The sequence below is a fragment of the Rhodofomes roseus genome (assembly GCF_022264815.1).
Source record: "Rhodofomes roseus strain CIRM-BRFM 1785 chromosome Unknown C8Q71scaffold_6, whole genome shotgun sequence".
NCBI lineage: Eukaryota > Fungi > Basidiomycota > Agaricomycetes > Polyporales > Fomitopsidaceae > Rhodofomes > Rhodofomes roseus.
The window spans coordinates 1,010,110-1,031,684 of record NW_025952962.1 but is presented as its reverse complement, the minus strand read 5'-3'; the positions used below and the strand labels follow the sequence as shown (position 1 = coordinate 1,031,684).

General features: G+C 57.0%; 9 protein-coding genes across 9 annotated transcripts; 5 read left to right on the top strand and 4 right to left on the bottom strand.

Moving 5' to 3' along the window:
- Positions 1 to 59: 59 nt before the first annotated feature.
- C8Q71DRAFT_795594 (cysteine synthase) lies at positions 60 to 1,410 on the bottom strand (the record flags this gene model as incomplete). Its single annotated transcript, XM_047925618.1, has 6 exons — positions 60 to 196; positions 248 to 439; positions 493 to 895; positions 957 to 1,071; positions 1,125 to 1,255; positions 1,318 to 1,410. 6 exons carry the CDS (start codon positions 1,408 to 1,410, stop codon positions 60 to 62), a joined length of 1,071 nt encoding a protein of 356 aa, XP_047781070.1.
- A 552-nt stretch (positions 1,411 to 1,962) lies between these two features.
- Positions 1,963 to 2,785, bottom strand: C8Q71DRAFT_704549 (ARF/SAR; the record flags this gene model as incomplete). Its single annotated transcript, XM_047920396.1, has 6 exons — positions 1,963 to 2,038; positions 2,089 to 2,164; positions 2,220 to 2,471; positions 2,531 to 2,581; positions 2,637 to 2,702; positions 2,758 to 2,785. 6 exons carry the CDS (start codon positions 2,783 to 2,785, stop codon positions 1,963 to 1,965), a joined length of 549 nt encoding a protein of 182 aa, XP_047781069.1.
- Positions 2,786 to 2,956: 171 nt separating this feature from the next.
- C8Q71DRAFT_506262 (L domain-like protein) lies at positions 2,957 to 5,545 on the bottom strand. The gene is made up of 2 exons (XM_047919016.1): positions 5,435 to 5,545; positions 2,957 to 5,382 (listed from the first exon to the last, which is right to left on the bottom strand). Exon 2 carries the CDS (start codon positions 5,378 to 5,380, stop codon positions 3,086 to 3,088), a length of 2,295 nt encoding a protein of 764 aa, XP_047781068.1. The 5' UTR covers positions 5,381 to 5,382; positions 5,435 to 5,545; the 3' UTR covers positions 2,957 to 3,085.
- An 83-nt stretch (positions 5,546 to 5,628) lies between these two features.
- On the top strand, positions 5,629 to 7,270 carry C8Q71DRAFT_748928 (UV excision repair protein Rad23). The gene is made up of 6 exons (XM_047923174.1): positions 5,629 to 5,731; positions 5,792 to 5,888; positions 5,941 to 6,020; positions 6,069 to 6,425; positions 6,479 to 6,991; positions 7,047 to 7,270. Exons 1-6 carry the CDS (start codon positions 5,690 to 5,692, stop codon positions 7,158 to 7,160), a joined length of 1,203 nt encoding a protein of 400 aa, XP_047781067.1. The 5' UTR covers positions 5,629 to 5,689; the 3' UTR covers positions 7,161 to 7,270.
- A 294-nt stretch (positions 7,271 to 7,564) lies between these two features.
- Positions 7,565 to 8,508, top strand: C8Q71DRAFT_855938 (uncharacterized protein; the record flags this gene model as incomplete). The annotated part of the gene is made up of 4 exons (XM_047927239.1): positions 7,565 to 7,687; positions 7,740 to 7,855; positions 7,906 to 8,166; positions 8,217 to 8,508. 4 exons carry the CDS (start codon positions 7,565 to 7,567, stop codon positions 8,506 to 8,508), a joined length of 792 nt encoding a protein of 263 aa, XP_047781066.1.
- Positions 8,509 to 9,181: 673 nt separating this feature from the next.
- Positions 9,182 to 11,470, top strand: C8Q71DRAFT_855937 (uncharacterized protein; the record flags this gene model as incomplete). The annotated part of the gene is made up of 1 exon (XM_047927238.1): positions 9,182 to 11,470. The coding sequence occupies one exon, from the start codon at positions 9,182 to 9,184 to the stop codon at positions 11,468 to 11,470; it is 2,289 nt and encodes a 762-aa protein (XP_047781065.1).
- A 1,779-nt stretch (positions 11,471 to 13,249) lies between these two features.
- On the top strand, positions 13,250 to 14,641 carry C8Q71DRAFT_806454 (uncharacterized protein). The gene is made up of 2 exons (XM_047925996.1): positions 13,250 to 13,542; positions 13,603 to 14,641. Exons 1-2 carry the CDS (start codon positions 13,333 to 13,335, stop codon positions 14,518 to 14,520), a joined length of 1,128 nt encoding a protein of 375 aa, XP_047781064.1. The 5' UTR covers positions 13,250 to 13,332; the 3' UTR covers positions 14,521 to 14,641.
- Positions 14,642 to 15,380: 739 nt separating this feature from the next.
- Positions 15,381 to 16,732, top strand: C8Q71DRAFT_795589 (uncharacterized protein; the record flags this gene model as incomplete). The annotated part of the gene is made up of 3 exons (XM_047925617.1): positions 15,381 to 15,549; positions 15,626 to 16,093; positions 16,155 to 16,732. 3 exons carry the CDS (start codon positions 15,381 to 15,383, stop codon positions 16,730 to 16,732), a joined length of 1,215 nt encoding a protein of 404 aa, XP_047781063.1.
- A 48-nt stretch (positions 16,733 to 16,780) lies between these two features.
- Positions 16,781 to 21,538, bottom strand: C8Q71DRAFT_506088 (chitin synthase-domain-containing protein). Its single transcript, XM_047919014.1, has 19 exons — positions 21,358 to 21,538; positions 19,920 to 21,309; positions 19,753 to 19,860; positions 19,394 to 19,693; positions 19,178 to 19,337; positions 19,039 to 19,121; positions 18,954 to 18,976; positions 18,797 to 18,906; positions 18,731 to 18,744; positions 18,407 to 18,682; positions 18,326 to 18,346; positions 18,138 to 18,274; positions 17,935 to 18,086; positions 17,778 to 17,880; positions 17,689 to 17,713; positions 17,393 to 17,629; positions 17,305 to 17,331; positions 17,127 to 17,249; positions 16,781 to 17,068 (listed from the first exon to the last, which is right to left on the bottom strand). The coding sequence occupies exons 2-19, from the start codon at positions 21,261 to 21,263 to the stop codon at positions 17,018 to 17,020; spliced, it is 3,294 nt and encodes a 1,097-aa protein (XP_047781062.1). The 5' UTR covers positions 21,264 to 21,309; positions 21,358 to 21,538; the 3' UTR covers positions 16,781 to 17,017.
- Between the last annotated feature and the right edge of the window lie 37 nt (positions 21,539 to 21,575).

The following is a 21,575-nucleotide window of genomic DNA, read 5'->3' as shown; positions in this document are numbered from 1 at the left end:
GAGAGTGAATGTGCGCGAGATCGTCAGGTCATATAACCCAGAGTACAACATATGACGGATCAATCTAGTACAGTGTACTTTTTAAGATGTAGAGGGATTGCATCCTCGAAGCCCTTCGACTTGACCCACGCTTTTGAGAACAGCCGGCTTTGATACCGGTAGGCACCGTCACAAAGGATTGTAGCAACAGTCTTGCCTGTAGAACGTCTTATGAATGGCACTCATCCGCGATATTAACCATACATACCAGGTCCGAGCTTCTGCGCGAGCTTATATGCCGCAACGACGTTCAGTGCCGAGCTCGCACCGAGGTAAAGACCTTCGCTGTCCAGGAGGTCGTACACCATTTCTAATGAGTCCGCATCAGGAATGCTCAGTGCACCGTCCAGATCCTTGACGAATGTCCCGAGGTTGTTCGTGATTCGGCCCTGACCAATACCTGAAAAGGTGTCAAGTCAGAGGAACTTACCCGGGAGACGCGTATATACGCACCCTCGGTGATGGAGGAACCATTTCTCTCCGTCAACTTCCCGCCACTGCTCACATAGCTGTAGAGCACGCTACCCGGCGGATCCGCAAGCCAGATCTGCGTCTTCCCCCCGCTCTTCTCCTTCAAGTACTTCCCTGTCCCCGCGAGCGTACCACCCGTGCCCGTCGCGCAAATGAACGCATCCACGTTCCCGTCTGTCTGTTCCCAGATCTCCGGGCCTGTCGAGAGGTAGTGCGCCTTAGCGTTCGCGGTGTTGTCGAACTGGTCTGTCCATATGGCGTTGGGCAGGCTCTTTGCGAAGTCGCGCGCCTGGTGGTTGTAGTTCTGCGGGTTCTCGTACGCGACGGCGGGTACGGGGTAGACTTCCGCACCCAGCATGCGCAGCAGGTCGATCTTCTCTTGACTCTGGAGAATTCATGCAGTGTCAGCCAGACTACGGAGTGCCGCTGCGTATCGTCGGACTCGCCTGAGTGTTGGGCATAAAGATTACGCATTTATAGCCCCGCGATCTGCAGACATGAGCAAGTCCAATGCCAGTGTTCCCAGCCGTGCCCTCCACGACCGTTCCACCAGCTTTAAGCCTGGTAGAGGCGTTAGCTATCTGTATGTATTCACGACAAGAGGGTTCACGCACAATCCCCGTTCCTCTGCGTCCCGGACGACACCTAGTGCAGCGCGATCTTTCACGCTACCACCTGGGTTCTGGAATTCGGCCTTGCCAATGATGTTGCAGCCTGTCTTCTCCGAGAGCTTCTTGAGGCGGATCTGTTCACAGGTTTTGGGTTTACGACCCGAACGTAGAACGCCGGTACATACATAGCACCCACCAGAGGAGTGTTGCCGACGGCACCAGTGAAGCCATCGACTGCCCGGGAGGTGAACGACCTAGCCAAAGGCTTCGCCCGCAGAGCACCCAACATGGTGGTAGAGAAGAGAGGTAGAAGCAACGTGGGGACGCTCTGCGGAATAAGACCCCATGGCCGACCGGTCCTGTGAAGGCGTCATCATGAGCAAAACCCAAGAGACAGCGTCGCGTTTATGATTTCCAACGCTGACAGGACGCCGGCAATCGCGCCTCGCGATCCCGTCGAGCTGAAGTACGCAGCCGAGCTCCGAAGAACCGACGCCCTGTTACCTATGCGTGTCATGGCCGTCTTTACGGAGGGAGAAAGGCTCTTATATACGTGCAAGGATACGCGGGAACGAAAGTGCTGCGGCGACAGAACACAGGAGATCCATTAAAGTGCATGTACATAGGTATATCGTCGAGGAGGGTAAGCAAAGATGTCCTAGAGTTGAGAGAGAACAGTAGGTAGGAGCGAGGAGAAGAGACGTGTGGACCGGTGTGTCCGTCGTGCAAGCGTGCATGCGTTCGTGCGGGCCATGAGTATCAAGGTTTACCAGATTACCAGAGAGGACGGACGGGGTATCGAGCAAGTGGCAGCAGCTAAAACCCGAGACAGAAAGGTATCTTATGACTGGCGTTTCTTGACGTTTTGCGAGAGCCACTGAAGCCCCTCGAACAACCCTTCCCCAGTCGTCGCGCAACTGTGACGAGTCAGACGCGCTCAGGGGTAGAACTAGAGCATGCTACGTACCTCGGGTGAACATACCATGACCTATCGCGCATGCGGTGCAACCCCAGTTTCTCGGTCACCTCTGAAGGGGGCATGGCTACAAAGGCAATGTTTAGCTTGCGTAGTCCTATTGAGACGGGACGCGCTCATACCTCCTGGTAGATCCTGCTTGTTCGCAAACACAAGCAAGAGGCACTCTTTCATCTCCCTGTCACTCAATATCCGGTGCAACTCCTGCCTGGCTTCATCTATACGCTCCCTATCTTGACTATCCACGACGAACACGAGACCCTGCGTCCCCGTGTAGTAATGTCTCCACAGAGGCCGGATCTTATCTTGGCCACCGACATCCCAGACGTTGAATTTCACGTTCTTGTAGGTTACGGTCTCGACGTTGAAGCCAACTGTGAGGGGAGTGGCGGTTTACGGAGTGCTACATGTGTCAATGTGGGGGAACCCGTACCTGTTGGGATCGTTGTGACAGACTGGTTCAACTTGAGCTTGTAGAGAATGGCTGCGAGGAGGGCGGTCAACAGGCGACGCGTTGTCCTGGAATGGCTCGGACTCACTGGTCTTCCCGGCGGCATCGAGACCCAACATGAGCAACCTCATCTCCTTGTTCCCAAACAACCTCCCTGCGGTTCACGTCAGTCCCACGCGCTGGCGACGGCGAGCGCATCGCGTGCTTACCCAAAGCCTTCGACAGATTAGCACCCATGATGTTTGTTGAGATGAAGGAGTGTGGGACGAAGGAACGACGGGAGTGAGGTGGCCAACAGAGAAGGCGAAGGTCGCTGTGCTACGAGGTTCGCAAGAACAAATTGGGCATCCAGAGCCAAACGCCGCCACGCGACCTCGGACACTCCCACCCCTGCCACATCTCCCCCTCGACATCACCCCATCATGCCCCGGTTTCAAAATCCAGCATCACCATTATGAGCACCTATAGAGCATATGCAGTACACAATATCCTAAAGTCGAGGCATTGTACACGACCGAAAAATAAATACCATCCGTGCTATCCAGAGGGGACACCCGGCGAACTAAGCTGCGACTGATTAAACACCTTCAGCCATCCGTCGCCCATATCAGACCGGAGGGTCTCTATTCGTGCGCGGAACGCATCGGCCTCCTTGAACTGATCAACCTCCTCCGTGCTCTCCCCCGCAGGTGTATACATCGACGCAGAGATGCGCGAGCGCCGCTTGGCCGACCGCGACATCGTCCCGGACTTGCGCAGCGATCCCCCTCGCTGCAGTGCGGCATCTGCGTTGTCCTCTGACATAGCGAAAGACGTTGGCGCGTGCTCCGTGAAGTGCCTGCTGTGCCGTGACTTGTGTATCGGACGGACGATGGCAGTAGTGATGGGTGCCGCAGCCAGTGCCAGCGACAGATCGCCGCCCACCCTGGAGGGTCCTGCCTGAGAAGGGGGCTCCGGAGCTGACGGTAGAGGCGCCTTTGCGGACTTCGGGCTACGTGTCCTGTCTGCCCGTGCTCCAGCCTCTGAGCCCACACGAGCCTGCGACGTGGTCCTTGAGCTGCCAGCGTCGCTCGTGCTATGCTCTCCGTCGAGCTCGACAATGCGCTTGTTCTTCTTGCGGCGCCCCCTCGCGTGCACCGCAGCGATGTGTGGCGACGCCGCGTTGGAAGGAGGGGAGGGGTGTGATGAGGACCCTGGCTGTGGACTGGCATTCATCGGCGAGGCACCGTTCCGGACAGGGCTGCCCACTGCCACGACTGGAGGGGTATATGCGACAGATTGCGGTCGCGAAGAGGTCATCTGCTGTGGAGGTGGCGATGTCAAGTACATCTTCTCGTAGAAGCTCGGCGGTGCTCCGTCCAAAAGGACACTCTTCCCCTCCTTAGTGAAGTGGTCGAAGCACCGGATCCTGTAGCCCTCCTCGATCTCCGTGAAGGGGTTGCCTTCGATCCAGACTTCAGCGATGTTCGGCAGAGTCGCCAGTCGCCCAACTTCTGCGCTCTCCTCAAGGAGGTTGTGACGCAGATCCACTCGCTCGAGCGCGAGCAGCCTCTCGAGACCGCATATTGACTCGAGTCGGTTCTTCGAGAGATTGAGATACAGCACTTGGCCAAGCACGGTGTAGATGCCCAGCACTGAGTCGATCATGTTGTCGGACAAGTTAAGGGAGGTGAGATTATATAACGATTGAAGGCCGGGAGGAACGGAGACAAGCAAATTGGATGATAGGTCCAGGTGAGTTAGGGAGGTGAGATAGCGTAGTGGTGACGTCGGAACGAACGTAAGGGAGTTATCGGCGAGGGACAAATGTCGCAAGAATGCCCACTTCAGTGAGGGTAGTTCGGTGGGTTGCGATGGTTTCGGAGTCTGCTCCGGCGTAGGCAGTTGATCCTCAGCGTTGGGCGGAGTTTCAGCAGTGGGTGACGGATACTCCTGAAGGTTGGACGAAGGGTCTTCTAGACTAGACTGTGGGGGACTATCATCCTCATCCTCAGCGTCCTCCGGGACCGACTCGGGCAAACGAGAACCGTTATAGAACGAATGCGGGCGCGAGAGGCTCCTCGGTAGTGTCCTCGTTCGTGAGTCCTTCACCCGACCCTCCCTCCTGGCCTGGTCATCCAACACTGCACCGATGAATATGTCCGACACGTCCTCGAGTCCGCTGTTCTTGATCGTTAAGCTCCATAGACTCTCTGCCAACCGGTCCCATCCGAGCAAGGTCCTCGGGTCAATGTCCGTACACTGGAGCGTCTGCAGAGTCTTGAAGGCGTCCATAGGTAGTGCATTCTCGTTCGGGGACTCGGTGGCGAGCTCGGCAATGAGCTTCGCTTCTGGAGCATGGAGTGCGAGCGCGGGCAGCTTTGTGAAGCTGCTGTAGATGTACTTGAGCTCCGTGTCCAGACTAGGCGGTGGCGCACGGAACCAGCTTGCTCCCAGAGACAACTTCGAGACAGCGGAGAGAGACGAGCGGAAGGACATGAGGGAGAGCGCATCCGATTTGTCAGAAGCGGGGAAGATATTGATGTAATTCATGGGTCGTGACGGGCTGTCGACGCGGACGTCCAGTGACCCTACGTCTATTCCCAGTGCCTCGAGACGCATGAGGAGGTAGAAGAGATGGTGACTGTCATACGACAGGATGACGGGCTTCGCGGTGGAGGGTGCAGCAACATCGGACGCGAACCAGGTCAGCGGATTGAAGACCGAAGGTTCGGCTGCTGCAGGCTTTCCGCGCCGCCTCCGAGGAATGGCAGCGGCAGCGAGTCCCTGCTCGTGCGTCCTGATGTAGCTGGCGATGCGCCGAATGTACTCGTCGCCGGGTTCGTTCTCCATGTCTGTAGTACAGCTGTAGCGCGTCGTGCAAGGCCGGAAGCAACTGGTACGCACCGTAGAACTGGGATGAGTCTCACAGGGCGACGCCTGCCCCGCTCTGTTAGCTAGGGGCTCGCGCGTGCGGAGGGGCGGTTCTGGGCAGCTGGAGGCCTGCAGCGAGCAGGCTCGCGCGCGACTGCCCGATCGGGCAGCCATTACTCCAATGCACGCACGTGAGGACGCGTAACCTTTGGGCGCCTCAGCAATACGCTCCGCCTGCCCGCGCGTCCGGGCGGTCTTCATCTCTTCCCACTCACCACGACCATCACGATGAAGATCACCGTGAAGACTCTCCAGCAGAAGGTCTTCCAGGTACGTGCTAGCTCTGCGCTAGCAACCGATATGTCTTGCGAACGCAGAATCTCGCTCCAGATCGATGCGGAAGGCTCAGACACGGTTGTGGACCTCAAGAAGAAGATCGAGCAAATTCAAGGGCATGCTGTGGACACGCAGAAGTTGATCTACTCTGGTGAGTACGAGGTGTTATGTAGCGCAACTATGATTGAGCGAGCGCGTCGTAGGCAAGATCCTCCCGGATTCGAAGACAGTGGAAGCATGCGAGATCAAGGAGAAGGACTTCTTGGTGCTCATGGTGTCGAAGGTGAGTATCATTACGGCGCAGTTTCAGAGAGAACTAAGGACGGTACAGCCCAAGGCAGCACCCGCTGCACCTGCTGCATCGACTAGCTCTGCTGCGACGTCAAGTCCTGCTCCTGCCACACCGGCTGCTGCTCCTGCGGCACCATCCCCCGCACCCGTCCAGTCAACGCCTGCCGTTGCATCCCAACCTCCAAATGCACCTCTGCTCTCAGCCGCACAGCCTGCGCCCGCTGCTGTACCAGCCGCCGACCAGGCCTTCACAAGCTCCAACTCGTTCTTGACTGGTGATGCGCTCCAATCGACCATCAACAACATGATGGAGATGGGCTTTGAGCGGGAGCAGGTTATGCGTGCACTGCGAGCTAGCTTTAACAACCCCGACCGTGCGGTGGAATATTTGTTCAACGTATGTTTTGCTCGTTGTGTGATCTTCCGATCTATGGCTTGACGAATCATCAGGGTATCCCAGCGCACCTGGAGGCGACTGCGGCGGGTACTCCGCAGGGCGGTGCGCCGCAAGCACCAGCTGCTGGCGGCAATGCCCCCGCTGCAGCCCCGGCAGCGGCTCCCGCAGCTGCCCCCGCTGCCCCCGCCCCTGTGCCGAACCAACCGCAGAACCTATTCCAGCTTGCGCAACAGCAGCAACAGCAACAGCAACACCTTCCAGCTGCTGGTGCTGGCGTCGGTGGTGGTGCGCCCGGACTCAGCTTGGATGCGCTAGTAAACAACCCGCAAGTCCAGCAGCTGCGTGACTTGATCGCCTCGAACCCTGCCGTGGCACAACCGCTCATCCAGCAACTCGCTCAGTCGAACCCCCAACTTGCCCAGCTCTTCGCGAACAACCCTGAGGCGCTACTGCAGCTGCTGGGTGGCGAAGGTCTGGGTGGTGACTTCGGTGATGATGAGGGAGGTATCCCCCCCGGTGCGAATGTAATCCACATTACCGAGGAGGAACAGGCGGCGATTCAGCGTGTATGTATTCGATATGACTTATGTCATTGCATATACTGACAATATTTTGCTGTAGCTGGAGGCACTAGGCTTCCCTCGTCAGGCAGTCATCGAGGCATACTTCGCATGCGACAAGAACGAGGAGCTCGCAGCAAACTATCTCTTCGACAGTAATTTCGAGGATTCGTAAAATGTGTTCGCAGGGATTGATTGGAAGTAGCTCTGCAGATTGTACATGCGTGTGTATAAGTAATATTCCTACCGACTCTTCTCGCGAATTGTATCACTTCTCGAGCATTCGCCTGCCGTCTGCCTTGTATCTGCGTATCGCGGTGACATCGGCTGTGTGTATGAGGTATGCTTGAGTTGAGTGGCACTCAGAGACATCGCGGCTACGTTGATTCGATTCGAGGACTCGGAGAGGTTCCCGGGGTGCGTAAAGTCACGTGCCCGACGCGACGCGACGCTGGGCCACGGTGGCTGAACGCGTCTTGACTCTTGCAGTCGTCAACGACGAGCGCGATTAGTACGCGTACCTGATGCGCGTGTCTCTCAACTCGCGTTCAGGTTGTCGCCTTAGCATCCGCCTACTCTATGTCAGCCTCAATTCGTGCTCCTTGGCTTCATGACTACCTTCTCCAGATCGCTGAAGAAAACGGCGGCAACCTGATTTCTGTCGCGTTCGAGTCGAAAGGTCGCAGGGCTCAGTTAGTGAAGGTGTGTCTTTTACCCATATATATGAATAATGTCAGCTCATAAACATGCACAGTGGCTGACGTACCCTCAGGATGATGACAAGGAAGTCTTCATGTGGGCAATAATCTCTGACAAGGTCCATACCGTCGAAGTTCGTTTCTCTAAGGAGGCTGTGAAGTCCTTAAGGCAGTATGTAACACCATTGACTGAGTGATCAACCTGTGCTTATCTGCAAACAGGAATCCCCTGTTCTTAGGCAGGAATGTCACGGAGTATAGGACTGCCATCGTTATCATCAAAACGTTTCGTCCGTTCTGTACCCGTGTTCCGCAAGGGCGAGACAAGGGCATGTCGTTAAGTGAACACATCTGTCTTGAGGTCAATGATTTTAGCCTGTCAGGTGCATTCAATGAACCTGTATGGGGCAGTCCGAGACCTATCGGAACACAATCAGACATTCGGGAGTGGGTCCAGGGCTTACGGCAGGGTGGCGGTGCTGGGTACGTGTTGTAGTTGACTGCATACTTTCTTATTCTGACGCATCATGTAGCAATGTGCTGAAATTGCGCAAAGCAGCAAACTCAGCGGATGTAGTTGCTCCAGCAGAGAGTGTGCAAGGTGATCCCGAACGTGCACACCTTGAGGAGATACCTCCGAAACTGAACCCTAGGAAAGTGATGCTCGCTGCAAGAAAGCCTGTCCTTGCCAACCCTCCAATTGAACTGCCTGCACAGAGAACTGAGCCCACTCACGTCGAGACAAAAGACAACTCAACGGGGGTCTATTTGCGCAAATGGAAGGCATGTGTCCCTTTGATTGTCCAAAACCAAAACTCATCATAACATCCTGTGCAGTTGTTCGAAGTGAGAAAAAAATACCTACCGGTCCCCGACAATGTCCTGGAAAACCTCAGAGCATTGCCTTGTAGGTTGAGTTTTGCATTGACCTGCGCTGTAGAACCTCATCTTGTTATTCACCAAACAGTCGTAGTGAATGGTTCTGCTCTGACAGAACCTGCGAGTGCAGATGTAGCTGGAGAAACTGAAGCCTCATCGCACACTGGCACGCCTCTGCGCGAAACTCCTCGTAAGCACACATACTTTGCTTGTTGACTCCAAGTCATGAACCCAATGTCACGATATAGGGTGTAACGCGCTATTTCTCGGGGCTGAGCCAGGCACTCCTGGTTCCCGTCACTCTGAGCAAACAGAGGAACCACTGCCTAACACACCATCTCAATGGTCGCCGTCTAGTCGAGGAAGTCCACTGCGAGCGACTCCCGCAGTTCGCTCCGACACCTCATTGCCGGCATCACCAAATGCATCGCCGGATAGGAACAGCCCTAGACCAACTCCTCCGCGTGAAGGCAGTGAACTGCCTGGCCCAGCAACTGCTGAGGTTCCGACCCCTATCTCCCCTGATCCTGCCACAGCTCCTGCACCAACGTTCTCATCCTGGTCAGCTCCAACTCCTGCGCAACGACCTCGCATTACACCTTCTTCGTCTTCGCCGACAATGCCTTTGACTGCGCAAGAAGTGACTGCCTCCGCCGTCATGGAGTCTCCTTTGGCTGCCCCGCTCTCCAGTGCTCCACCTCCTGCTCTCCCCCTTCCGCTGCATAGACGTCGGGTGCCTCGCCCGGTCTGCCATTCCATCGTTCGCGATCCGAATCTGTCTGGCCCTGTTGTCGTACTTGTGCCGGACTCGGACACCTCGGCTTCGTTGTCGCAGAATCAGCCATTCTCTCAGCCGTCGCAGCAGAACACCTCTTTGCAGGAGAAGAGTCAAGACCAGAAGCAGTCCGAACGCTCGCAGCAATCACTGTCGTACGCGACTGACTCACAAGGTGATCACAGCTCGAAGTCGGACCCTAAGTCGCAGGGATCCCAGCAATCTCGACTGCGGCATGAGATCACTGCAGCCGTTGACGAGATCGTTGAAGGGCCCGTGTCTTCAGAGGCTGTTGTTGCAGAAGGGTCGAGCCAGGCCGTGGAACCCTCACAGCCTGTGGGTGCACAACCGTCTAGTCCTCCTGCGACGGTGCCGGATGATGCTCCTGATCAAGGGGCCAGTCCTCGGAAGCCTGAAGATGTGAGGGACCTCACGTCCGTCAAGCCACCACCGGTGCGGACTCGGTCGAAGGTCACCATACCGTCCCCGCAAGAGGTTCCGGATAGCGAGGACGAAACAGAGGAGGATACAGGCGATGAACATGACGAGCTAGAGTCTGCTGCTGGCACAGATATCGTCTCGCGTCGCTCAGCTCCACTCGACTCTGATGACGCGAAAACGAAGGCGATGGTAGACAAGTACACGGCCAAGCCCACCACCGAGGTGACGGCTGAGAGGGTCCGAGAACGCATAGGCCAATCCTCGTCGGCGTCCGACTTACCCGCTGGTACCCCTCAACGGAAGGAACCCTCTTCAGCCCCTCGACGTCTCAGCCGCCGCAAGGAAGATACTACCGCATCGCTCGCCCACAGCCGCAGCTCTGAATTGCCGCTGCCGCCTTCCAGCCCCGACGTCTTCATGAGTGAAGACTCTTTCCATGCGTCTCAGGCATCATTCTTGAAAAAAGCCGTGCGCCCGCGCAGAACTCTGCACAAGCAATCCACTCCTCGTGCTCCCACGACATCTGTTTGTGACACGCAACTGTCTGATACCCGAAAAGCTCCTGCGACCCGGGAAGTCGATACTGTCTCTTCTGACCGCATGCGGGTCGACATGCTACCCCCGCCATCAACTCACGATCCCGAGGCCTGGAAAGAACCTGCGTTCATGAGGAAGCCATCACCCGTGCAGGCAGACAAGCCCGTATCGAAAGCGTCCGTTGCTATTCAGGTAGACCCGCCCAAGCGCAGAAGGTCTCCCTCGCCCGCTTCAGAACCCGAGAGGCCGCCTCCGAAAAGGCGGAAGACATCTACTGTCAGTGCTACTCGTACCTCGGAATGGGCATCGCGGTATGCAAAGACCACAGATGTGATTCCGCCGCCGCGTCCGAGAGACACAAGACCTATGCTTCCTCCCGTACCGAATCGCCAGCCGATCGCAGGACCTTCCACTTCGTTCAAGCAGGTCGACCTGCCGCGCAGTTCATCAATCACGTCCTCCGTCCCTTCAATCGCCAGGAAGCGGTCTACTTCAGGGCGCTCCGCTAGTTCTGACAAGAGCACCATTGCGAAACCGGAAGTGAAGATCGTGAGGCAGCTGTCGCCTGGCGGGTCTACACCTGTCGAGATCAAGCATGTGGATTTCAGGGCTGGAACAAGACGATCATCGTTGGCTTCCATCTCGAGGACAAAAACGAGGTCCCACCCGTCTGCGGACATCACGCCCTCCAACGCACGAGGTCACCGTACTACGATGGTTGGCTATGATACAGCTCCCTCGACATCCCGCCTCGGTGACCGGAGTCGGCCAGTGGATCCTAGTCCGTCTACCATGAAGCGAGCGTCACATGTGTCGACGACGTACATGATGCCCATGGTCAAGCCGCGCTCTGCAAGACAGAACCCAACTTCCAGCTCGTCTCACAACCCCCCAAAACCGGGCGGCTCGTCATCTATGGTCAAGACAAAGGAAGGGCCGTCAGCGGCGACCGCTGCGCCCCCGCAAAAGCAACTCCTCGGTGGCTACAAGGTCAACCTTGACATGAAGCGCGAGGAGGGTGGTCCCCCACCCATGACCTGGGCTCGGCTCCAGGAGATACTCGTGAGCACTGGCAGGGCGAGATACAAGCTCAAGAAAGAGAAGGAGGTAAGGGAGGCGAAGTCGAACCAGGATCGTCGCGGCGGTGCGGGATGATTCAGACTTTACTTGTGCTCGCATCATCATTCGCTTCCAATTGCTGTATACTACATCTTGCTGTCGCCGTCGCAATCTGCTTTCCTGTACATGGCTTTATCCTTGGCACCAAGTACCTACTCAGTACATTACGAACTGTATACTTAGTTGTAGTTGACCGTCGCCAGAATCATCTATTGCGGTTTTGGGAAGTCATGTCGCGCGGCGCCACACGTGCGTTTTTTGCACGCGGCGACCCCTACCTTCGGACGGCCATTGCTCCTCAACGCCTGCGAGTTTCTGCTTGATTCCTATATATTCTGGTTCTACTCGTCGAGCCCGAGGGCATGGTGCAATTCAATTTCGATTTCAACCAAGTCTCAAAATCGCGGTTTCCGAGCACCACGGCGACTTCGGACTGCAATTGCGAGCGAACGCAACATTGGGTGGGGTCCGCGATGGTACGGAAGGGTGCAGGGGGATGCTACGGAGGGCACAGGGCAGAAAAATTAGAAAGTTACCGTGAGTTCTCGTTGTAGCTCGCGCCGTCGCTGTGCGGCTGCGTGCTTGACAGGTCGCCGACGCAGGTCGGCCACCGCAGCGCAAGGGCGTGAGGCGTACCCGCATGAACGCCCCCATGGGGTGTATAGAAGGCCTACGGAGCGCATACACGCCGTTTCGGGGTACTTGTCCCGCTCCCCGTCGTTGTAGTGCACTCCGCGCTGGTGGTGCCTCCGTCTCGGCCCCTGTACATACATCCTCAATGTACAGTAGTACACCGCGTAGCTACAGCAAAATCAATTGATACTGCTGTGCATATTCCTCTGTGATTAACCTGGGTCTGCCTGTTTGCCCACCGAGATGGTATGCAACATCGCCCGTTGCACGATGCCGCGCAAGGCAGCGCTGGACGGTTCGTAAACTGATGTGGAGGTTGTCTGAGATCTCCTGTGGGGATTTCCCCCTCTCATAATGTTGAAACACAACACGCCAGAGGAGATCCTCTGACAGAGGGACCGTGCGGGGCATGGTGGTTTGGGATAAACTCGACAAGGCGCCTAGCCGGCGATGTACAGTGATGGTGATGTATGTTGACGGCGATGCTGGCCTGAAGGTCGCGGAACAGTAGTATGAAAGGAATATATTACTCTTCAGGAGAATTTGCAAGTAGATACATGCTATATGCCGGTGGATCGAGAATGGATGTACAGGGGCCGAGACGGAGGCACCACCAGCGCGGAGTGCACTACAACGACGGGGAGCGGGACAAGTACCCCGAAACGGCGTGTATGCGCTCCGTAGGCCTTCTATACACCCCATGGGGGCATTCATGCGGGTACGCCTCACGCCCTTGCGCTGCGGTGGCCGACCTGCGTCGGCGACCTGTCAAGCACGCAGCCGCACAGCGGCGGCGCGAGCTACAACGAGAACTCACGGTAACTTTCTAGTTTTTCTGCCCTGTGCCCTCCGTAGCATCCCCCTGCACCCTTCCGTACCATCGCGGACCCCACCCTATGTTGCGTTCGCTCGCAATTGCAGTCCGAAGTCGCCGTGGTGCTCGGAAACCGCGATTTTGAGACTTGGTTGAAATCGAAATTGAGTTGCACCATGCCCTCGGGCTCGACGAGTAGAACCAGAATATATAGGAATCAAGCAGAAACTCGCAGGCGTTGAGGAGCAATGGCCGTCCGAAGGTAGAGGTCGCCGCGTGCAAAAAACGCACGTGTGGCGCCGCGCGACATGACTTCCCAAAACCGCAATAAGTAGATGATTTCGTTGATCAGCAGAGTATGTGCCCGAATCATGCATGCCCAAACCACAGGACTAGCGCCTATCAGGTTGTGGCACTGACTTCGATCCCGTCCACCTCTTCCGCCACCGCCATGTCCGAGTACTGGGTCTCGCACAAGAAGTACTTCTGCAAGTACTGCAACATCTACATCGCCGACGATGTGCCGTCGCGACGGCAGCACGAGACCGGTCTGCGCCATAAGGGCAACGTCGAGCGGTTCGTGCGCGGGCTGTACAAGGAGGGTGAGCGGCGGAAGCATGACCTCGAGGAGGAGAAGCGGGACATGGCGAGGGTCGAGCAGGTGCGCCGCGTCAACCACCCTCATTGACAATGCAAACAAAGTTGACTTGTGTGGTGGCAGGCAGCCCAAGCGGCATACGCGCGAGACGTAGGCGCAGGCCTGGTCAAACCCGGGAGCAGCAGCACGTCCGCCGCCGCACGACCCGCACCCGAAGCGACGAAGCCCGCACCCAAACAGTCGAACCCCTATGCGAACTACACCACCGCGGAGTCGCTGGGCTACACCGACCCTGACGAGGAACGCCGCACAGCCGAGGCAGAGCGGCGGCGCACGCAGGGCGTCGCGGGCGACTGGGAGGTCATCGCCGTCGTCGAGCCCTCTGCGCCTGCAGTGCAGGAGGGCGAGGCAGAGCATGCAGAAGCACCTGCTGTGCCGGAGCCCGGCCCCAGCGCGGGAGTGAAGCGAGAGGCGGGGGCGTTCCCAGAGGACGAGGACACGCGGAGGTTCAAGCTGCGTAGGCGGACGGTGGGCGTCGGCCTAGGCGAGATCTACGACCCCGGCGTGATACCGATCAAGATAAAGAAGAAGGAAGAGCTCGCTGCGGACGCTCTGCCAGATGCTGCTGTGAACCGCCAAGAGCCTGTGGCAGCAGCGTCGGCGGCGGCGGGCGGTGCGACCGCTGCGGCTGCGACGGAGAAACCGACGTGGTCTGCTAGGGGCTGGGTTCGACCAGGGGAGAGCAAGGCGAACGAGCCCGGCGCGTCACAGGTGAAACCAGCCGTGTCCTCCACCGAATCGACTGTCTCGCGAGAGCAGGTTGCGGAGGAGCAAACAGAAGCCCCTGCGGAACCTACACGTCCTGCACCCGGAGACGAACCCCCGACGACGGATGATGTCGTCAAGGTCGAGGTCAAGGTCGAGGACGCTCCTGTTAAAGTCGACGCAGACGCAACCGCGGCTCCCCCAGCGGGAGGGAGTATGTTCCGCAAGCGCAAACTTCCAGCAGGCGGTGCGGGTGGCAGGGGCAAGCGGACGTGATTTGTTCGTGTATTCCATCCCATTGAGCACCAGATAATCTGGCGACTCGCGTTCGGTCAGTCTCAGCAATGTGTTATTTCTGTTTCCACTGACGATCTGAATGTTTATGGTTTCCCAAAGTTCCAATAGGGTCTCGCAACGTGCAATGTGATCTTGCCTAGTTGGCTTCCCTACCTCACTGGCGGAGAGATGCAGACGAACAGCACGCCTGTGCGTCACTGGGTCAACCGGCACACCTGACAGATGCCCTTTGAACACCGAAGGTCTCCATCCTAAGCCCTCGAAGCAAGAACGCCCGGCTCTTCTCGAGCTGCTAGCAGCGCTACTGTCGTCTATTTCACAGCTATTCGTGTGAAGCTGTACATGCTACAGTGTACCCCTACCGCGCGTGCGGAGCGGCCGACGTTTCCACGGAAGCTACGGTATAGAACAGAGGAATAATGAGGTTAGAATATATGCGTACGAATGAAAGACAGTGCTGTCGTTCCGATGAAGCGGATGCCCATTGCAGGTGCCGGAAGCGGAGTGAAGCGATGTATGCGCGGAACGCCCGCCACCAAGCCCGACGATGCCGCCCTGCATCTGACTGGGACTGACTCGCCTCCTCCATCCACCGCGCCTCCGCAAGCAGTAGTCACTGTCCCGCGCACTCCGTATATTATATCCGGTGGTAGTCTTCGAAGATCTCAAGCCCTGGGAAGTCGGGCCATCCTGTCGACTTCGTTATCTTCCGCCGTCTACTTGCTGCACCTCGACTTATCTCTCCTTGTGCGGTCATCATGGAGGTCCTCTCTGCAACTGCCCAATCCACCACAGCATCGCCCGCAGCTCCTATTCGTAGGGACGATGGGCCCGTGCCGATGTCCTTTCCTGCGGTTCTGCGCAACTCCGGCATAGCAGACCGGTTTGCCCATCTGCATAGGAGCGATTCCAATTACGCTCGAGGATCCCCCGCAGCTTCGGCAGCCCCTAAGAAGAGCAAGCGAGATGAGAAGGAGGGCAAGCGGTGGGTGCGGCGCAAGGATAACGGTGCGTGGGCTGCCTCCCCTCCGCCATGCTGGGTCTGAGCGCATTGCCTCGTGTCGATCGCATCCGGGCCCTCCAGCCCGCTTTGCAGGTAACACGCACATCGTCCTCCCCTCCAAGCGCGACTACGCCGTCGTCGCACCGCAGAAGTCGTCTACCTTCCCCCAGCCGCTCCCCAACTATCTCACCCGTAACAATGCGATCCCGCCCACTGTCCTCCCGGGGCGCGAGCCCGCATCTGCGAACGCTGGCCGCTTCTCGATGAGCCTCAAGGGTATGCGCCGCGAGTTGCGCAAGTCGGGGCCCCGCACAGAGCAGCTTGTCCGTGAGCTGGAGAATGAGATCCTGACATGGCTGGACGGGGGCGTCATGCTTGCCCCGGACGCTGCAGCGGAGATGAGCTTCCCGGGACGGCCAGTAGACAGCGGGGAGACGGTCAAGGAGATCAGTCGCACGCCTCTCCAGCTCGTCTGGTGGATCGAGGACAACTCCTGGACGCGCTACGTCGTGCACTGCTGCGCGAGGTACCACGAGATTGTCAGCTTCAGTACGTCTATCCCTCCCTCCTCCCTTCCCAGCCACTAACCATCACCCGCACCGGCGCACAGGCAAAGACACATCCGGCCAACGCCTCACCTACCTCCTCCGCCCCAACGTCACGCGCCCAACGCACGGCGTCCCCAACGGGCTCGACACACCGCCCGCCACGGACCTCGAGTCGTCCGTGCACTCCGACTTCGACGCCGGCTCCGCGTCCGACGCGTTCTCCGACCGCCGCTCGGACTCTGGTCTCGACTCTGACGTCGAGCTCGTCTCGCGCCCAGCGGACCGTGCACTCTCCGCTATCGCAGAATCCGCCCCGGGGACGCCCGCACGCGCCCCGGCGCCCCTCCCGCCTCAGAGCGAGGACGAGTGGTCCGTCATCGGGGATGACGCGGATGCGGAGGACAGCGAGGCGGAGGGTGAGCTTGCCGCGCGCGTGGGTGAGCTTGCGCTGAGGGACGCGGAGGCTTCCCCGAGGATGCGGCAGGCGTCCTTCCGCACGCATGTGTGGGAGCGCCAGCGCCGCTCGGCGTCCTCGCCCTCGCGCTCACCGGCGAGACGACCCGCGAGGATGTACCGCGTGGAGCCACCGCGCCCAGCAGCTCCGTCGCGTCGGTCGTTCTCCGACTACCTCTTCTCGTGAACTTCAGATAGTTTCAGGACCATAATTTATGCGCTGCGTCGGTCTGTATTGCCTTTTTTTATAAAAACTAATTAAACCTGAATATGTTGTTCTGTATTGCATAGATGTGCATATACCGAGCTGTACGAGTAATCCGAATGTACATGTGTGCCTACAGAGATCTGTACGAGTCCATGGAGCCAGTGAATAGGCTGCCGCCTCTCGGCGGAGCGTGTTACATGATATACGACATAACAATACGAATGTCCTCAGCTGGTCTGAGTAAACGGGAAGGAAAAGTGAAGATCAGCCTGTGAAGACCCGCGCGATGAGGTACATCGTCGAGCCCGCGAATCGCTGGGTAGACGAGGCGGCGGTGAGTAGTAGTTCGGATGTAGCGGAGGTAACTTACGACGAGTGTGGTGATAGCGACGAATGCGAGGATGAAAGTCATGTAGGCCTTGGTCCGGCTGAGGTTATCGCTCGTGAACGTGGTCACTGGGTCGCCGCCTCCTAGGATAGCCAACAGCAAGACGGCCTGTACCAACGATATCAGTGAACAACACTAGCCAAAGCAGATGAAGCATACGCACATTTGACAACACCCAAGTCAAGAGTACCTACACCATCCCCTCGTCAGCGTGTGTATTCCCCTTCAATCGGCGAGGAGAGCCCACTCACGTTCGTCCTGACGTTGGCATAATAGTCCTTCGCTGCCTGCTCCCGCTCTGCGAGGCCGTTCCCTGGGTTAGGCTTCGTGCTCGGCCGCTTGTACTTGATGTTCTCCAGCGCCTCCTTGTAAATGTCGTCCACCGCCGCGGCGTCGACGACTTCGATGTCGACCTGCGAATTGCTGTTCTGGATGACTGCGCCGAGGTCGGACTCTACTTCCGTGTCTTGCTTGGTGCCCCAGGAGATCTATGCGGACAGAAGCTTAGTGAGCAGTGAACACGTAGAGGTTCATCCGGTTTACGCACGTCGTCGAGATTGGAGAAGGCATAGCTGACAGGGAAGGCCGGTGAGCAAGGTCGTGCGCTATGTGGCTGACAATATGGGGTTCGCTTACATGTTGAGTAAGTTGATGTACGTTGGAGACAGCAATAGGTACGGGAGAAAGCTCGTGAACAGGTGCCAGGGATCCATCGCCAGCAAGCTGGACACGAAGTACACTGAGAGTCGGTCAGTCCCCGTTTAGACAACTGCACTGACAGACCCTCACTCACCTCCGTAGGTGATGATTACGCTGAACACCATTGTTCGATAGGCCAGACCACCGCCGTCCGCGGCCTTCACAGCACACATGATGGCGCAGAAGAGCAGGTAGACCATCATTAATGCCAACAGGATAGCTGTCGTCTGGTATTTCCATTTCGATCTGCGAATTCGTGATCAATAAGGAAATGCGCACTGCATGTTGGTCACTTACGCCTTCGGCTTGTTGCCCATAGAAAACAGAAATGCCGCGACGACAATAGCACCCATTACGAACTGGACGACGGCGTTCCAGTATTTGATCCCCTCCATGCCAAACTCAGGGGCCTCCAGCGACGAGGTGAGGATGATCTAGAGACGCTCAATGCGGAGAACAGCCATACGCGCTACTACGCGACTCACAAAGAACAGGTAGAAGTTGCCCTTCGCAGTGTATGTCAGTCTATCTATGATTCTGCACATATACACGCAGCGAGCACTCACGATCGCGAACCAGGAAGCAATGAGGTTTATGACATTGTAGATCGTCTCCATGACCAGAGTGAACTTCCGCCAGACACTGTGGCCCGACCGCAAGATCTGGCCAAGATGCGCAATGGCGTACGTCGCCGCAAAGAATGAGCCATTCAGCCATCTGCGTCGCTGACTTATGAACTCTGGGAGAGCGTCGGGTACGTCTGTCTCCGCGATTGCGCTCTTGACGTACTTCAATATCCAGCTTGAGTTGGCCTTCGCTACGAGCTCGAAGCATAGGATACGCTATGTCCTATCAGCCTCTATACAGAGAGAAAGCACATGCTCACTCACATCCTCGGCAAGGTCTGCAAGAAGCAATGAGTGAATGGCTGCCATGGCGGTTACAGACAGACTTACACATATTGGATGTGAAGATGTCGGTATCTCGGCCATGCAGGACTTCTCCCTTGAAGTACGACGCAAGGGGCCCCCGACCAGTCCTCTTGTCGTTCTGCAGTGCGATGTACCTGAGAAAAATGAGAGTGTGTCGACACCGCTGTCAGCCTAGACTCACCGGTAGGCAGAGAACGCGCCAGGCTAGTAGATGGCAAAGAGCGCGATCAGCAGTGAGTGTCAGAGAGGAACGTGCTGTGACTGACCAATACACTGATGTAGCCGAACAGAGACTCAGTCGGCTTATCCAGAATGGTGGCGATCTTGTACTCAAAGTTCTGCGCCGCAACTGAAGCACGACGTGTCGGTGAGTATTTTTCTCATTTCGACCTAGCGAATACGTACCAAGTGGGTTAAGCAAAGCTGACCAGTGCTTTCCCTTGTACGTAGCAATTTCGCCACAAGCTCCAGCAACGTTGGAGTTCAGGTCGAACGCTTTCCAAAGGTGATATATGCTCTTCGGTCCCGGTCGTGTCCCGACATCCAGCAACACGCAGACATTGGGCTGTATCATCTCGCTGAACACTCGCATGAACCCGGTTCTCGTTGATGTCGACTTACCTGCAACAGCGGCGCAAATGCGTTGAAAAACCAACGGTGGCTGTTGATCTTCTTCTGATTCTTGGCCTTCATACAGAAGATGATCTGCGTGGGCACTACACCCTTGTCTGGGTACTTGAAGTGGAGGTCCGCATCCAGCCCGAAGGAGGTCGTATACTCGAAGAGATGGGCCGTTGTCTGTACGCGGTTGACTTCTTTCTGCATGTACGCGCCGGGCTGATACACGCCGAGCAGCGTCAGACAGTCCAGGACGCGAGGGTGTACCTTGGATCTTCCGTCTGCAACGATGCAAACTACGACCTGTTTTACAGCGAATCAGCTGGCAATGCTACAAGTATACGGAGATCTCGCCAACGAACCTTCTTCCAGGCGTCGGGACCCCACGTGCGGGAATTCTTCCTCGAACATAGGTGCGAGATGTTTTGCATCACACCATACAGAGTCCTACAGAAGAGAACCTCATCCTCCTGTATGTAGTTCGTAGGTAGGTCAGACCAATATTCATCCAATTGACTAGCCGACTCACGTTATACATCGTAATGACAATGAACAATTCGGTGGTCCTACCAAGCTCATTCTGTCTCAAGAAATACCCGTTTTTCTCGAAGCTGTCCGGGTCGCATGTCACTGCGGTGTAACGCGCCTGCTTCATCTCGGGCTCGACCTTCCATGGCATGATCAACTTCGGCGGGACATCCAGTTGCATTACCAGGTTTCCGTTCGTGAGCTGCACCCGTTTCTTCGTCTTGCGACGACGAACCATGCGCCCCGCGGGCACCGGCCCAAAGTGACGCGTGTCGATAGGTGTCTCGGGCTCGGTGTAGGGTGTCCTTGTTGTTGACAATGATGTCTTCTCCGGATCTGCCTGAGCTATAGTTGTTGTAGATTGCCATGGCTTGGCGTCGTATAACGTCCCGCCCTCGTACTGATACGCACGCTGACGTCCCACGTCTTGCTCCTCATCGTACGCGTGCGACCGGGAATGTCGCTGCGGTGAGTATCCGGTGTAGTGTATGCTGTCGCTCCCAACAATGTGATAGTCCTCGTCGTCCACTGCGGGCGTAGGAGACCGCGAGCGCGGCGGACGATAGGAGGGGCGCGAGTTGGTGCCGGAGGCATATGCCTCGGTGTCGTGCCGAAAGTGGTCCAGTGCACTCTGCGATTCCGTATAGCTCGTCTCCAGATCGGGCTGCTGATCCGGATACCCAGTGAGCGCGGGATAATCAGACGCCGCAGCGGAGCTATACGCTGACACGGGGCGCGAAGGGGGTTGCCAGTGAACTGTTTCCTGAGCATGGTCCTGAGCAAGCTCCCCGTCTGCTGAGTAATAAGCTGAGTGGGAGGTGTGCTGCGGTACAAGGGCTCCGTGGTTTGAGTAGTCTGAGAAGGGGTTACGCTCTTCAGTAAACTGTGCATCGTCCCATTCAAGGGGTTCGCCAGACATGATGGTTGGAAGAGCGCCATAGTCGTGACCGGTCTTGGGCACAACGTGTATGTAGTCGTCCTTTGGTTCGCCGTACGTGGCTTCAATATACGTGCCAGTAGATCCCGAGGAGATGCTGCCTCTGGTAGATGCTCTGTCCCCTCCGCTGCTATTCTCCTCGGTGGTCTCTGGAACAGGCGGAAGTGACGGGTGACGCGATGGCGAGCTCCGAGGCTGTCGCAAGGCCGGTACAGTAGCAGCGGGCTGATAATTTTGGGCGAGTTCCATTGTATAGCTGACTGAAGGGACAGTCGTACCATTCTGGCTAAGTGTGTATCGCCAGGCATCGTTGACACCGATAGAGTGTGGTTCATGTTGCTGCTGCGTGGCAGATTCGTCGTCGGAGTCATCGAGTGGGGCGTATGATAATGCTAGTCTGCGACTCATGACTATCGTATTGTCGTAACAATCTCGTCGTGAGTGTCGAGAGTGTCTACACGCGTGCTCAGCTTAAGTCATGAGAGCTACGCCGTATACTCACATATGCTTGTGCTACAGTATCTCTCGTCTCTGGTCGTGCCGGCGTTACAATGTCTTCAGGTTGAGCTGTATTTGCGATTATTGACAGAAGAGTTACTCGCAGGAAGTGAGGCCGGCCAGCATGAACAGTAGGTGAGTCCTGTTCGTTGGATAGCGGGAGGATGCGCAGTCGGAGATCGGTCGAAGTGAACCGCTACGAGTCGAACAGAGTTCAACTTG

Excerpts from the sequence above, each read along its gene's own strand:
- C8Q71DRAFT_506262 (XM_047919016.1), bottom strand. The coding sequence starts at position 5,380 with ATGGAGAACGAACCCGGCGACGAGTACATTCGGCGCATCGCCAGCTAC.
- C8Q71DRAFT_748928 (XM_047923174.1), top strand. The coding sequence starts at position 5,690 with ATGAAGATCACCGTGAAGACTCTCCAGCAGAAGGTCTTCCAG. Across the intron at positions 5,732-5,791 it reads TCCAGCAGAAGGTCTTCCAG|ATCGATGCGGAAGGCTCAGA; the intron begins GTACGTGCTAGC and ends ATCTCGCTCCAG. Across the intron at positions 6,021-6,068 it reads TGGTGCTCATGGTGTCGAAG|CCCAAGGCAGCACCCGCTGC; the intron begins GTGAGTATCATT and ends AGGACGGTACAG.
- C8Q71DRAFT_806454 (XM_047925996.1), top strand. The coding sequence starts at position 13,333 with ATGTCCGAGTACTGGGTCTCGCACAAGAAGTACTTCTGCAAGTACTGC. Across the intron at positions 13,543-13,602 it reads ACATGGCGAGGGTCGAGCAG|GCAGCCCAAGCGGCATACGC; the intron begins GTGCGCCGCGTC and ends GTGTGGTGGCAG.
- C8Q71DRAFT_506088 (XM_047919014.1), bottom strand. The coding sequence starts at position 21,263 with ATGAGTCGCAGACTAGCATTATCATACGCCCCACTCGATGACTCCGAC. Across the intron at positions 19,338-19,393 it reads CATTTGCGCCGCTGTTGCAG|CCCAATGTCTGCGTGTTGCT; the intron begins GTAAGTCGACAT and ends GAGATGATACAG. Across the intron at positions 18,977-19,038 it reads TCGGCTACATCAGTGTATTG|CCTGGCGCGTTCTCTGCCTA; the intron begins GTCAGTCACAGC and ends GCCATCTACTAG.